Source organism: Phoca vitulina, unplaced genomic scaffold (genome assembly GCF_004348235.1).
Source record: "Phoca vitulina isolate PV1807 unplaced genomic scaffold, GSC_HSeal_1.0 scaffold12, whole genome shotgun sequence".
Taxonomy (NCBI): Eukaryota; Metazoa; Chordata; class Mammalia; order Carnivora; family Phocidae; genus Phoca; species Phoca vitulina.
The window spans coordinates 48,984,717-48,999,089 of NW_022589715.1; the positions used below are offsets into that span (position 1 = coordinate 48,984,717).

At 37.5% G+C, this 14,373-nt stretch overlaps 1 protein-coding gene across 1 annotated transcript in view; it reads left to right on the forward strand.

Annotated features, from left to right (window-relative positions):
- The window catches only part of LRPPRC (leucine rich pentatricopeptide repeat containing), a 104,906-nt gene that overhangs the window by 31,792 nt on the left and 58,741 nt on the right, over positions 1–14,373 (forward strand). The window contains exons 14-15 of the mRNA XM_032411076.1: positions 775–841; positions 12,782–12,809. Coding sequence (XP_032266967.1) covers positions 775–841; positions 12,782–12,809 — 95 coding nt within the window. The remainder of the gene's footprint in view (positions 1–774; positions 842–12,781; positions 12,810–14,373) is intronic.

The window sequence follows — 14,373 nt, forward strand, 5'->3', positions numbered from 1 at the left end:
AATCAGTTACTTAAAACACGGCACCATTTTAATACAATGACAGGGAAAAATAAATTCAGGAGATGCCTACTTTGATTTTTGCCCTGGCTAGTTACGGTAAGGGTTACATGGAGAATCAGGCCTATGTGTTAAGGCAAATCAGGTTTACAGTGTCAGCATTGAAACATACAATGTTCTAGATTGTTAAATGACAAAATGAATAGTAGAGCAAACAAATACTTAGAAAAGTGAAAGGTGACTATAAATCAATTACACAACAGAGGTAAAGACTTACTATGACTTTAGGTTGTCACTCTTAACATGAATGAAGTCATTGATCATAGTGGAAAATGGAATGACAGAGTGAATGGTTCAACAGAACCCACTGCTACTTTGAGAAAAGAATTTTTCTCCTTTAAAGGACAGAAGTCCTATAGAGTAGTTACAGTCTTTTTCTTCGTAGTGCCACATTGTCTAGTAACACACAGTTTTGGTATGTATACCAGACCAACTCTCAGTGTGCTGGGGGATGATTAGTTATTACCCTTTATACCAAAGAATATTTATAAATTCATTAGTTGTATATATTCATGAAAATGAAGTAAAAATGTTTTTAAAGGATAGCTTATATTGCAGATGTATATTACTGCATTATCTAATTAATTTTGTACGAGAACATTTCCATTTTAAAAATAAAGTTTCCAAAATGAAAATTAAAAGGTATGTGTTTCCAAAGAAGTTACTAAGTTTTTTGGGTTTGGTCTGGGTTTTAATGATGATCACTTTCTTTTGCAGTGGAATCAAATACACAGCCTTTGTCATTTGCTTCTTTGAGAGGCAGTCTAAATCTAGGCTTTAGGAGGTAAGATGATTACCTTATAATGTTCTTTGCCTGATTTCTCCTGTTTTTGTGACCTGCTATATAGGAAAGCTATAGATATTCTTATCTTCCAAATCTTCAAGTATACCAGTTTCCTAAAATAACCTTATCTGTGTTACTCGTCCTGCCAAGTAGTTGACTTGAGTGTAGGCAATCTTTTATATCATCTTTTCCAAGAAATACACACGAATTTGGTTAAAAGTTGTGTTTCAAAGAAGAAAGCACTGTTTGGAAATGGTGGGTTGGAGTTACAAAGTTGTACGTGTGTTTGGTGTTTTGAGTATTTAATTTCAAGGTAACTTTAGTCAGTGTAATACTGCTGTCTTCCTCTTTCCTCTGTGTGCTCAAGGGATGTTAGTGACCTTTTTCCTTCTCAATTTTGTTATTTTTTTTAAAGATTGATTATTTATTTATTTATTTGCAAGAGAGGAAGAGAGAGAGCTCGTGCCCATGCATGAGTGGGGGACAAGGGGAGGGGCAGAGGAAGAGGGAGCAATAGGCTCTCCACTGAGCAGGGAGCCCGACGCAGGGCTCGATCCCAGAACCCTGGGAGTATGACCTGAGCCAAAGGCAGATGCTTAACTGACTGCGCCACCCAGGCGCCCCTCAGTTTTGTTTTTTTGAAAATATTCAAACATAATGAGTCGAAAGAATAGTAAAGGAAACACCGTACATACCCTTTATGTAGATTCACCATTTTTGATATTTTGCCATATTTGTTTTCTCACTTTTTCTCTAATATATACACACACAAGCACATACGTATATACACTTTTTTCTTTTTTGCTGAACCACTTGAAGTTGTTGACATCATGGTACTGGATCCTTCAGCTTCTCTCTCGTAAGAATAAGATCATCATCTATATAATCACAATACCAGTATCACTCCTAAAATACTAACAGTATTATAATATCATCTAATATACATAGCTAATGTTTAGATTGTCTTCTAAAAATCTCTTTTATAGCTGTTTTACTTTTTGATTGAGGATTCAATAATTACATGTGTTGCATGTGGTTGATGTCTCTTTATTAATCCAGAACAATTCCCCTACCTTTTTTTGGTCTTTATGACATGGACTTATTTGAAGAGTCCAGGCTGCTTTCTCTGTAGATTTGTATTCATCTGTTTTTTTCTCATATCAGATTCAGGTTGATTATTTTTAGCAAGAATACTTGATAGGTGATGGCATTTCCTACTGCAGCAAGAGATATAATGGTGGTGCCATCAGCTAAGTTTGATCATTTGGTTATGCTGGTGGCCACCATGTCTCTTGGAAAGGAACCTCATTCCATTTGGGATTAGTAAGAAGTCTGTGGGATGATACTTAGCGACAGTGGGTCTGTCCTGTTCAGTGGTTTTTTTTTTTTTTTTAAAGATTTTATTTATTTATTTGAGAGAGAGAATGAGATAGAGAGAGAGAGCATGAGAGGAGGGAGGGTCAGAGAGAGAAGCAGACTCCCTGCTGAGCAGGGAGCCTGACGTGGGACTCGATCCCGGGACTCCAGGATCATGACCTGAGCCGAAGGCAGTCGCTTAACCAACTGAGCCACCCAGGCGCCCTGTCCTGTTCAGTGGTTTTAGCAGCCATTGGTAATCTTGTTGAATCGGGTGTTTACAGTGGTAGCTACAAAAAGACGAGTTTCTACTTTTATCATTCTTTTTGTAATAATGTTAATGACTTCTGATACTAAAAATCTCAGTAGTTTTTAGCCTGTTCATTGGTGGGAGCAGTAGGGTTTTCTGTAGACATCTCCAGAACCTCCATGGCAGGCAAGGAGGGGTAGAATAGGTCGGTGGGATTCTGTGTTACTGCCCTTTCTTTAGCCAGTTCAGTTCCACTCTTTTCAGGGATAGTTTTGTGTTGGGTTAAAAAACAAACAGACCAAGGACTGTGCCTTTAAAAATAAAGTTTGAAAATACAGAATACATAATCAGGTGGATAAAAATGCTAGTAGAGCCAGGTTTTTAAGAAAGAACCCATAAAAATAATTAAGAACCTATAATATATTATGAAGTGAAGCATAGTAACATTGTCATTTGATTGTCCTTGAAAAATGTCTTGGAAAGGTTTTTCATATAAACTTCCAGGTCGTGTGTATTTCCTTCTTTAACTTGACTAACCTTATGTTATACTTTTTTAGTCCGTTTGAATGGCAGTTGTCATATTTCACGTCTTAGACTTTTTTTAAAATTAATATATAATGTATTATTTGTTTCAGGGGTAGAGGTTTGTGATTCATCAGTCTTCTATAATACCCAATGCTCATTACAACACATACCCTCCCCAGTGTCCATCACCCAGTTACCCATCCCTCCACCCGCCCTCCAGCAACCCTCAGTTTGTTTCCTGTGATTAAGAGTCTCTTATGGTTTGTCTCCTAGACTTCTTAAACAAGGTACTTAGACTGTAAAGTTGATCCAGGGTGATGGGAAAACAAGTTGTGCATTCCGATATATACCTAGGTCAGTCGTTGAGCTTGTAGTGCCTTAATGATTAAAGTATGCAGAGCTGCTTGCCCCTCCAGTAAATGCATCTGCTTGCTGCGTTTTCTGTTTCTGCTTTTTAATTTTGTGTCATCATCTTTGCTTGTAAGAGTTTTTGCTCTCACTCTGGACAACTTTCAGTATATTTGCTGTAAGTAACCTATACACACTTAAATAATTTGCTGTTTTTGATTTATTGTGTGCTAGGAAATTAGGCAACCTAAGTTGCGGTAATTTGGGAAAATAAATGGTTTAAATAAAGGCATGGGTATCTTTTTGTTATTACTTTGTAACGGATTTTGTGGCAGCTGTTTGGATGATTGGAACATAAGCTCTGTGTTTGTTTGGTTTATTGCACTATCTTCAGTGCCTAGATTAATACCTGGCACATGATTGGTACTACTGTTGAATTAATTACAGAGGCCTTATTTTCTGCCTCTGTGTTTAGGCATTCCCTTTAATTCAGCAAGTATTTATTGTGGAGTTTGGAGATGCTGGTTGGGATCAGACTGAAATATGGTAAACAACATAAAGGGACTTGGCCTTTATTTTAAAGAAAGTAGACTAATTTGTGCAGTGTGGAGGCTTGGTGGAGGCAGAAGTATATTTAGAGTTTATTTTAATCTCAGATATGCTATTTCTCATTTCTGCAAATTCAGTTTGGATTTTTTAAAACATATCTTCCATATCTCCTTAACATGCTTATGCTTTTTTCTTCCTTCTTGACTAAATGAGATATTGATAGATGTTTTGATGTCTTTGTCTATTAATTCTATCATTTGTGTCATTTCTGGGTCTGTTTCTCTTGGTTAATTTTTTTCCCTCATTGTACATCATATATTTTTGCTTCTTGGTAATTTCTGATTGGATGCCAGATGTGGAATTTATTCTACTGAAGGTGGGTTTTTTTTTTTTTTACTCCTTTAAATATTTTTTTTTATTTTTTATTTTTTTAAAGATTTTATTTATTTGACAGAGAGATACATAGTGAGAGGGGAACGCAAGCAGGGGGAGTGGGAGAGGGAGAAGCAGGCTTCCTGCCAAGCAGGGAGCCCGACGCGGGGCTCGATCCCAGGACCCCGGGATCATGACCTGAGCCGAAGGCAGACACTTAACGACTGAGCCACCCAGGCGCCCCTATTCCTTTAAATATTTTTGAGCTTTGTTCTGATGTCGTGAGTGAAGTTTCTTGGAACAGTTTTCTTAGTGCTTGCTTTTTTGCTGTGTTAGGCAGGATTAGAGCAGCCTTAAGTTTAGGATTATTCCCATTAAATTAATTCAGCCCCACTATTGAGGCAGTATCCTTCTGAGTATTCTGCCTGCTAGCCCCTCCCCCCCTTTTAAGATTTTTTTTTTATTTTTAAGTAATTTCTACACCCACTGTGGGGCTTGAACCCACAACCCTGAGATCAAGTCACATGCTCCACCGACTGAGCCAGCCAGGCATGCCTACCCCATATATTTTTGTGATCATTGGGAATGTGAGCTATTCCCATACCTGTGTGGGTTTTGTCTTTTTCAGTCTCTGGAAAGGTCTAAGGTAGTTCCCTAGGCTTCCCTCACTCACATGTGATTGTAAGTACTCAGCTGAAAACTGAGCTGTAGGTCTCCAGAGCTCTCTGTCAGGGTCTCTTCTCTCTGGTATTCTGCTCTTTGACAAGTTGTAACTAATCCCTTCTGGGAAAGTATTTTAAATCTGTAGGTTCTGAAGCTATATTATGTTGGTGAGTTTTTCTTATTATAGATACAGAAAAGTTTCAGGCTGTGGTAATTTGATGTAAGAATATGTGCATATTTTGAAGCATTTGTGACTAGAGGTGATTTCTTTTTCTCTCCCACCCCATAAACTATTAAAAAATCAGAACATAATCTGTTGCAACCAGTATCTTAGCATTATAACGTAGCCTTCTGTTCTTTTATTTGATGCCGAATCAAATAGTATGTATATTTTAAAATCCTTTTGCAAGGGGGCACCTGGGTGGCACAATCAGTTAATAGTCCAACTTTTGGTTTCAGCCCGGGTTGGGATCTTAGGGTCATGAGAACAAGCCCTGTGTCGGGCTCTGCGCACAGCGCAGTCTGCTTGAGTTTCTCTCTCTCCTCTGCCTCTGCTCCTTCCCCCTGCACTCACGTTCTCTCTCTCAAATAAATCTTTTTAAAAAATGCCATTGCAGGACATTTAATACAACTACTCAGTCACCTATTGTGTGGTTCTCCAGAGTCCCGTTGTATTCTAGCAACTTTAGAATTGGATAAATGAGTACAAGAAAACTGAGCACTGATTGGCATTCCCAGTAGAGTCCAGATTAACTGTCTGCAAGTCCTGTAAGGATTAACACATAAGAGATTCACTTAGTTACTCCTTACCTAAAGTAATTACTCAGAATCATCCAAAATGTAAGACGTGATCGAGCATTGAATGAGCTATCATAGTCACCTTAGCTAATCCTAAGGGAAACTTGGATATGCATTTCAGTATTGGCATAGTTCTCTACCCTCAATATAAACTGCCTCCTAAGTGGTAGGTCCGGGGCCCATGAGGCAGTGGTTCCCAGCATGTGTTCTGGAACCTGTTGGCCCAGATTAATTTTTTATGCTCTCCCACAATATTTTTGAAATACTAATACTATTTTTCGTCATGTCTTTAGAGAGTAGTGTTTGAGTGGTGAGCTAGTATTTCTGTAAGTTGATAAGCTCAAGACATGGTCATTAATTACCAATTAAGTATATGCCTTCCTAAAGCTTTCCAATTTATAAATTGTTAACGTATGTAGGCAAAGTCATCTGTAGAATACTATTCAAATTCAATACTGCTTAGTTAGGGTGAGATTATTTAAGATTATTAGGGAATTTTTGCTTCTAAACTCATTTATTTATTTATTTATTTATTTATTTATTAAAGGTTTTTATTTATTTGACAGAGAGAGAGTACAAGCAGGGGGGAGTAGCAGAGGGAGAGGGAGAAGAAAGCTCTCTGCTGAGCAGGGAGCCCGACGCGGGACTCGATCCTGGGACGCTGGGATTGTGACCTGGGCCGAAGGCAGGCGCCTAATGACTGAGCCACTCAGGCACCCCGCTTTTAAACTTTTTTAAAAAATAAGGCTATTTTTAAGAACATTTTAAAGGGCATTTTAGATATGACTGATAAAGTTCATAAATTCTTATGTCAGATCCAAGGTAGGATGATATTAAGTATGAAATAAGACTTTCCAACAATAGTGCTAGCTGAACAAAGTTAAGTAAGAAAGAGGGCAGTATACATATTATATATCACTGAAAACTCCACCACCAGAAATACTGAGTCACTTCTGAGAGACAAAATGTCACTGAAACTAGTTTAAAACTTGACTGGGAATATAACATATCAAAAAGATGAATGCTTCAGAATTGACATGCAGACATTTAAGTCTTTTTTGCCACTGAAGAGTCCTAGGATTGACGGAGGGATTCTCTGACCTGATGGCAATAGTCTGAACCTGGCAAGTGGGACTTTATGCCTTTGAAGTGGTACTGCTTTTCCTATGTTGGAAAAAACCCCAAATCAGGTTTCTGATATTAGCCCTATTGAATTCACCAAGTTAAATGCCAGATGGCACAGTCCTCTTTTCAATCAGCCAGTGAGGCTCACTCATGACATTTTTATAGGAGAAGGGAAAGTACTTAATGAAGTACAATGGGTGCTCAGAAACATTAACTCTTATTTGTGTGTGCTGAGGACTGGGACCACAAAATAATAGGGGAATCAAGGATGAACGGGAAACTTCTTGTCGCCAAGTTGTTCATAGTTGGAGACCAGAAAATAAAGTAACCGCAAAGGGGTCTTGATATTTATGCACGTGTGGAAGAAGGTACTATCTCCTCTGCCAAGGTTAAGGGAGGGATGGGTCAGGGCAGGATGTGCAGAGAACGCGCTGAGCTGAGTATCAAAGGACGAGTAAGAATTTGTCCAAGGTGAAGGAAGGGCATTCTAGGCAAAGGCATTGAGGCTGACAGAACAGTGCATCTGGGGACCTGAAGGTAGATTGATGTAATGATAGCCCAAGAAACTATGAAATAATGGCAATAAATAAGGCCAAAATGGTAGCCTGGGGCCCTTCATGAATGATCTCATTCCAAGTCATGAGGTTTGGACTTTGAGTCATGGCTTTGAGCCATTGAAAGATTTAGGTAATGAAGGTAAGACTGACAGTAGATATTCAAAGAGGGGAGAAAAGGATGCAGGTAAGGGGTGGATGATCAGTTTATGGGATCTTTTGAGGTGCTTGTGGGATTTCAGGTGAAGATACTTTACTTAGCCTATTTGTTTTCTTTTTATTAAGTAATCTTTATGCTCATCATGGGGCTCGAACTCACAACCCTGAGATCAAGAGTCACATGCTCTACCGACTGAGCCAGCCAGGCGTCCCTACTTAGCCTTTCTTTCTTTTTTTTTTTTTTTTTTTAAGATTTTAATTATTTATTTGACAGAGAGAGACACAGTGACAGAGGGAACACAAGCAGGGGGAGTGGGAGAGGGAGAAGCAGGCTTCCCGCCGAGCAGGGAGCCCGATGCAGGGCTTGATCCCAGGACCCTGAGATCATGAGCTGAGCCGAAGGCAGATGCCCAATGACTGAGCCACCCAGGCACCTTTCTAAGTCTATTCCCTCTTCTGTGAAACAAGGAATTTAAGTATCTACATGCAGGATTGTCTTAAAAATAAAAGAATAAGGGGCGCCTGGGTGGCTCAGTTGGTTAAGTGACTGCCTTTGGCTCAGGTCATGATCCTAGGGTCCTGGGATGGAGCCCCGCATCGGGCTGCCTGCTCCTTGGGGAGCCTGCTTCTCTCTCCCTCTGCCTGCCATTCCCCCTGCTTGTGCTCTCTCTCTCTCTGTCAAATAAATAAAATCTTTAAAAAAAAAATAAAAGAATATAAGGCACTTGGAACTTAGAACGGAGGATTGCTTAAGGAGCAGATGGGGAAGGAGAATGTCTGATAGGGATTGAGTAGCATCAGTGGGAGATTGGCAGAGAATGATCAACAACACAAATCTCAAAACTTAGTCAAAGGGGACCAAAAAGTGTTAGTTGAATTCTGAGTTGAGATTAGTGGTAATTTTAACAAGAGTACTTTCAGTGGAGGTTTGGGGCCAGAAGTTAGATTGCATTGGATTAAGGAGTGAACATGCAGTGAAGAAGTGTTGACTGTTCTTTACAAAAGCTTAGTTTTAAAAGATTCTGTACTTTTTTTTGAACCTGTGCCATCTATCCTGAAGGTCACATTCAAGGTAGGGCTTTTAGTCATTGTCACCTGTTTCAGAGATATATATACAATTCTAAAGTTTTATCTCCATGCCTTCCCTGGGTACTTAATGCTAGGTTTGAGGGCAATTTAATATCTTAATATTTTTTATTTTTTAAGTTGTTTGATGAAAGATAATGATTAAGTAGCTTTTCTTAAAAAGGAAGCCCAGCTTATTAATGTTGAGAGGTTCAGCATTTAGACCGGAGATGGTATGTGTTTGTGTTTTACTATAGGAGTTTTCAAACATTCACAAAAGTAGAACTCCAGGGCACCTGGGTGGCTCAGTCAGCTAAGCGGCTGCCTTAGGCTCAGATCATGATCCCAGGGTCTGGGATCGGGCCCCGCATTAGGCTCCCTGCTCGGCGGAGGGCCTGCTTCTCCCTCTCCCTCTGTCTGCCGCTCTGCCTGCTTGTGCTCTCTCTCTCTCTCTCTCTGTTAAATAAATAAATAAAAATCTTTAAAAAAAAAAAAAAAGGTAGAACTCCGAAAAGTATCCATCAGCCAGCTTCAATAGTTAAGATTTTGGCCATCTTGTTTCATTTTTTTCCTCCCCAACCCCTTCTTCTACCCCTGGATGAACTGTTTAAATTACAGATCTCTTGTCATTCTCTGTATAAATACTTCAGTAATACATCTCAGAACTTATTTTTTTATTTTATTATTTTTTAAAGATTTATTTGAGAGAGAGCATGTGAGTTGGGGGAGGGGCCGAAGGAGAGAATCTTCAAGAAACTCCCCACTGAGCTCAGGGCTCCATCTCACAACCCTGAGATCATGACCTGAGCCAAAACCAAGAGCTGGATACTCAACCGAGCCACCCAGGCGTCCCTTATTTTATTTATTATTATTATTTATTATTATTTTTTTAGAGAGGGAGAGGGGAGGAGGGGCAGAGGGAGAAGGGGAGAGAAAATCTCAAGCAGATGGGTAACTCCATCTCACAACCCTAAGATCATGACCTGGGCCAAAATCAGTAGTAGATGCTTAACCGACTGAGCCACCCATGTGCCCCTAGAACTTATTTTAAATACAACAATATAACCACTGTAATATTATCACATGTGACAAAATTAACAGTAATTGATAAGGGGGATTCATCAGCTTCCCAAAGGGGTCCATGATACCAAAAAGCTAACAAACCACGGTAAGTCTTGCCATTTAATATTATGAACTTTTGGGCATTGGCCTCTTGCTTGCAAACTCTGATTTCCCTCCTCCCCCTCCCCTCCCCCCCCCCCCCCCCCCCCCCCCCGGTTCCTTAGATGTGGTAGGCACCTGTAGATTAAGATTCCTTGGAATTAAAGGTGTTCCTAGCCTGATCAAAAAAGATGCCTTATTTTTTATCAATATAGACTTCTATTTTGTCTTACTGTTCACTACACAGCATTTTATCCTCACATCTTGAGTTCTCACTTTTTCACTTACTATTTTGCAAAATTAAAAAAAAAGTTTTTTTATCCTTTTATTTTTATATATGGAAATGCCAAGTAGTCAGAGGAGGCTGCTCTGTAATCAGTAGATGGGCGAGATGAAAACTTGTAATAGTTGAGAGATTGTTTTCTGCCACAGCCCTGAGCTATGCTTTTTAGGTCAGTTTATCATTTCTTCTGTTAACTGATTTCTCAAAAAATTTTTCTCAAATCAAAATAAACACTATACTAAACATAGGGCTTCATAAACATTTTTCCCCACCTACAGATAAGAATCCATCTTTTTCAAAACTTTTTCTTAATGTGCATCAGTGGGAGCGATGATTTCATCATAAGGAAGAGGATTCCAGAGGGGCATGGAACATGTTTGTATTTTATTTTGAAATAATTATAGAATCACGGGGAGTTGCAAAGATGGGTGGAGAGCATGTGTCCTATTTTCCCCCACTGGTTACATATTACATAACTATAGTACATTATCAAAACCAGGAATTTTACATTGGTACTGTGTGTGTGTGTGTGTGTGTGTATAGTTCTGACGTTTATTACACGTGTAGCTTTCTAATATCACCTACTACTGGATAAAGGATAAAGAACTACTCTATCACTACACATACCTCCCCCCACCACCACCACCTGTAGTCCTACCACTTCCTCCACCCCATCCCTAACCTGTGGCAATCGCTCATTTGTTTTCTATTTATATGATTTTGTTATTTTGCAAAGATAATATAAATGGACTCATAAAGTATGTCATGTTTTGAGACTGGCCTTTTTTTATTCAGCATAATGCGCCTGAAACCCATCCAAGTTGTTGCATGTGTTAGTAGTTCATTGTGAAAAAAAATTTTGTTTCAAGTAATCCCTACACCCAATATGGGGCTCAAATTTACAACACCGAGATTAAGAGTTGTGTGTTCTGCCAACTCACCCAGCCAAGCACCCCCATTTAAAATAAAAATAAGTGCCTTGTTAACTCACTATACCAAAATTCAGTCCACTCAAAGCTGCCTAACCTCAAGTTTAAAAAGGCCAATAAGGCCTAAAAAGGCCTATAAGGGTATAGGTTTATAAAGGCTTATAGATTTTGTGGGCATTTTATAATGTAAATATTTATAATATATTCTATAAGTTTGAATAAATTATATTACTTTTACATTATAAAATTACCATTAAAACACAAATTAGTCTTTTTAAAGTAGATGACATTTAAATTAAATATAAAGAGCTTATATGGGGTGCCTGGATGACACAGTTGGTTAAACGTCCGACTCTTGGTTTCAGCTTAGGTCGTGATCTCAAGAGTCCTAAGATCGAGCCCTTCATCGGGCTCCATGCTCTTTGTGGAGTCTGCTTTAGTTTCTCTCTCCATCTCCTTCTGCCCCCACCCCCTGTGCACACAAGCTCTCTCTCTTTCTCTTCTCTCAAATCAAAATAAATAAATCTTAAATAAATAAATATACAGAACTTATATTAAGTTTACAAAGCTTAGAAATAGTATAAGACCAGTGTTCACTGGTTATCCTGTTTTATAAATGGCTTTTCATTTAAATAGGAACAATTTGGATCAGCCGTTCTTTCTTTCTTTGAAATAATTTTGAGATTTACAGAAAATTACAAGAATGGCACAGAGAACTCTTGTATACCCCATTTACTAACTTTTAGCATTTTGGCATATCACTATTCATTAGTGAATGAGTCTATCACTCTATCCATCTATCAATCCATAAATACATACACACATATAGATAATTTTTTTTTAACTCTTTGGGCTTAAATATGTCCGTATATAATTCTACAGAACAAAGATATCCTTTTTTTTTTTTTTTTAAGATTTTATTTTTAAGTAATTTGTAATCCAAACCTGGGGCTTGAACTTAGAACAGTTGCATGCTCTACTGACTGAGCCAGCCAGGGGCCCCACTACAGAATAAGGATATTCTTACACAACCACAGCACAGTTAACAAATTCAGGAAATGTAGCATCGATGGAATATTTTTGTCTACTATAGCTCTTTTTGTTCTAATGTTATCAATTTTTTTTTCTTTTTTTTGTATTTCTCCCCCTCCTTTCTAGAATCTACTTTAGGGATTGATGTTAGTTGTCTTTTATCTTTAATTTTCTCTAGTATGGAACACTTTTTCAGCTTTTGTCTTTTATGACATTAACATTTTGGGGGAATACAGGCCAGTTAATTTATAGAACGTTCCTTACGATGGTTCCCCTTGATTAAGTCCATTACTGCCTGGGACACCATAGGAGTGATAGATATTCTGTCCTCAGGGAATTAAATCTAAAAAACATACAGTGTCCATCAGTGTCTCATTAGTGATGTTAATTTTGATCACCTAATGAAGATGTTGTTCAGTTTCTCCATTATATGGGTTCTGTCTTTACCATTACAAGTAATAAGCAGTCTGTGGGCAGATGCTTTGAGAGTATGCAAATATCCTGCTCTGTCAAACTTGGACCCAAAGATTTAGGGGTGGTTCTTCCTGATTCTTGTCCAAACTCATCTTTATTTTAATGGTTCAAAGTAAGAATCAGTCTTTCTAAATTATCTTGTCCTGAAAATTCAGCTTAACTTTGGAAACATTTATTTACTTACTTATTTTATGACTTTGATCTGTATGCATTGCATATAATCCTGCTAGTGTGTTTTAACTTAAAATGTTTTTTAAACCTCTGTATTTATTTTTAATCCTTTGCTGCCCTCTGCAGGTCTATGGATATAAATCTTTGGAGCAAGGTAAGTATTCCAAGTACTGCAATTCCTAAGGTGATATATAAAAAGCTATTGAGAGCCAAAGTTGTAAGAGCTTCATACATTTATGATGTGCTATTATAAATGAATGACTTTAGAATCTTGAAATTGGTAGTTTTTTTAAAACTGTCTTCCTAGAGCATGAAATTTATTATTGAAGCGATCCTTAGTCCTAAATTCTTCATAAGGTCTTCAACTTTTTCGAAGGACAGCTGTTAACATTATTGCAGTGACATTTGATTTACAGATCTAATAACTAATTTAAAATTTATATACATATACATATTTATCTATATATGAATGATACATAGATAATTTTAAATTGCTATTTTTTTAAGAAGTTAACTGCCTTTATGCAGGAAGTACAATTATCCTTTTGCTGAATTGCAAGAAATAGTTGTAGCTAAGTAAAATCAGAATGTACGTTATTAACTGGAATTCCCAATTTAAATATTTTTTAAGACCTAATTTTGACTGAATTCTGTTTTAAGTATTATACTGCCAAACCCTACAGTCAGTTATAATTTATGATCGGGAAATCTATATTTAGAAGTGATTTTTTTTTTTACTAGAAAGATTTTTTATCGGTTTATTCATGAAATGTGTTTTTGTTCAAAATTTGGTATTAAATGTAGCTATCTTAGATCTACTATATGGTTGTAACTTCTGGTAGAATGTATTGTCTTCCTTCTGTACAGGTTAAAAAACAGTTTGCAGATGAGAATTGTTTTTTTGCTTTGAGTACTTTCTACCTTAACTATCCTTTGAATTGCCATTAACTGCAGCATGATTTTCCTGGTGGAGTGAAGTGGGATATGGTCAATTTTGCCTAATTTTCTATATTAGCAAATTAATAGTAGTAGAAGTAATTGCATTTTGAGTTGTTAACACTTGTAATATGTGCCAGGCACTATTTTAAGAGCAAATAAGTTCATTCGTAGAATACACGTAAAGTAGTTCAGAATTCCTAACTCATGTCAGTTTGGAAAAGAGCCATATGTTTCCGTTCTTACTGTTTTCAGACCCAAGGGTGGATAGTCAGATACTGTGTTCAAAAGTTACAGGCCAGTACTGTAGGTTTTGTAATCATTTTCATCACAAAATACATATTTGGATTTCTTTAGTTTAAAATTTTGCCAGCAGAATTAATGTGGAAGAATACGTGTTGTGTATGTCTTTTAGTATTTGTGCATTCAACTGCTAGGGATCTGTGAGGACACGTCCAAGAGAGCTTTTGACCCCTTTGGTTTTAATGCCATTAAAATAACTGGGAAAATGTCATTGGAAAAAAACTAAGAAAAATTAAGCTATTTAGTGATCCACCATGTTTTACATTATTATTTCTGTAATACTTCATTTAAAAGGAGGAAACGGGTCCAATTTCAACAAGACCAAAAGCAACATGATGAGAAATAATACTGGTTGATAATTCCTAAAAGCTATTTCCTGTTTATAACAGTTGATTTAAAACAATACATGAACAAATCCATTTAGAGGGTTTCTTAGTGACATTTCATGAAACATTGTAGTTTTCCTTCGACATGGGTTT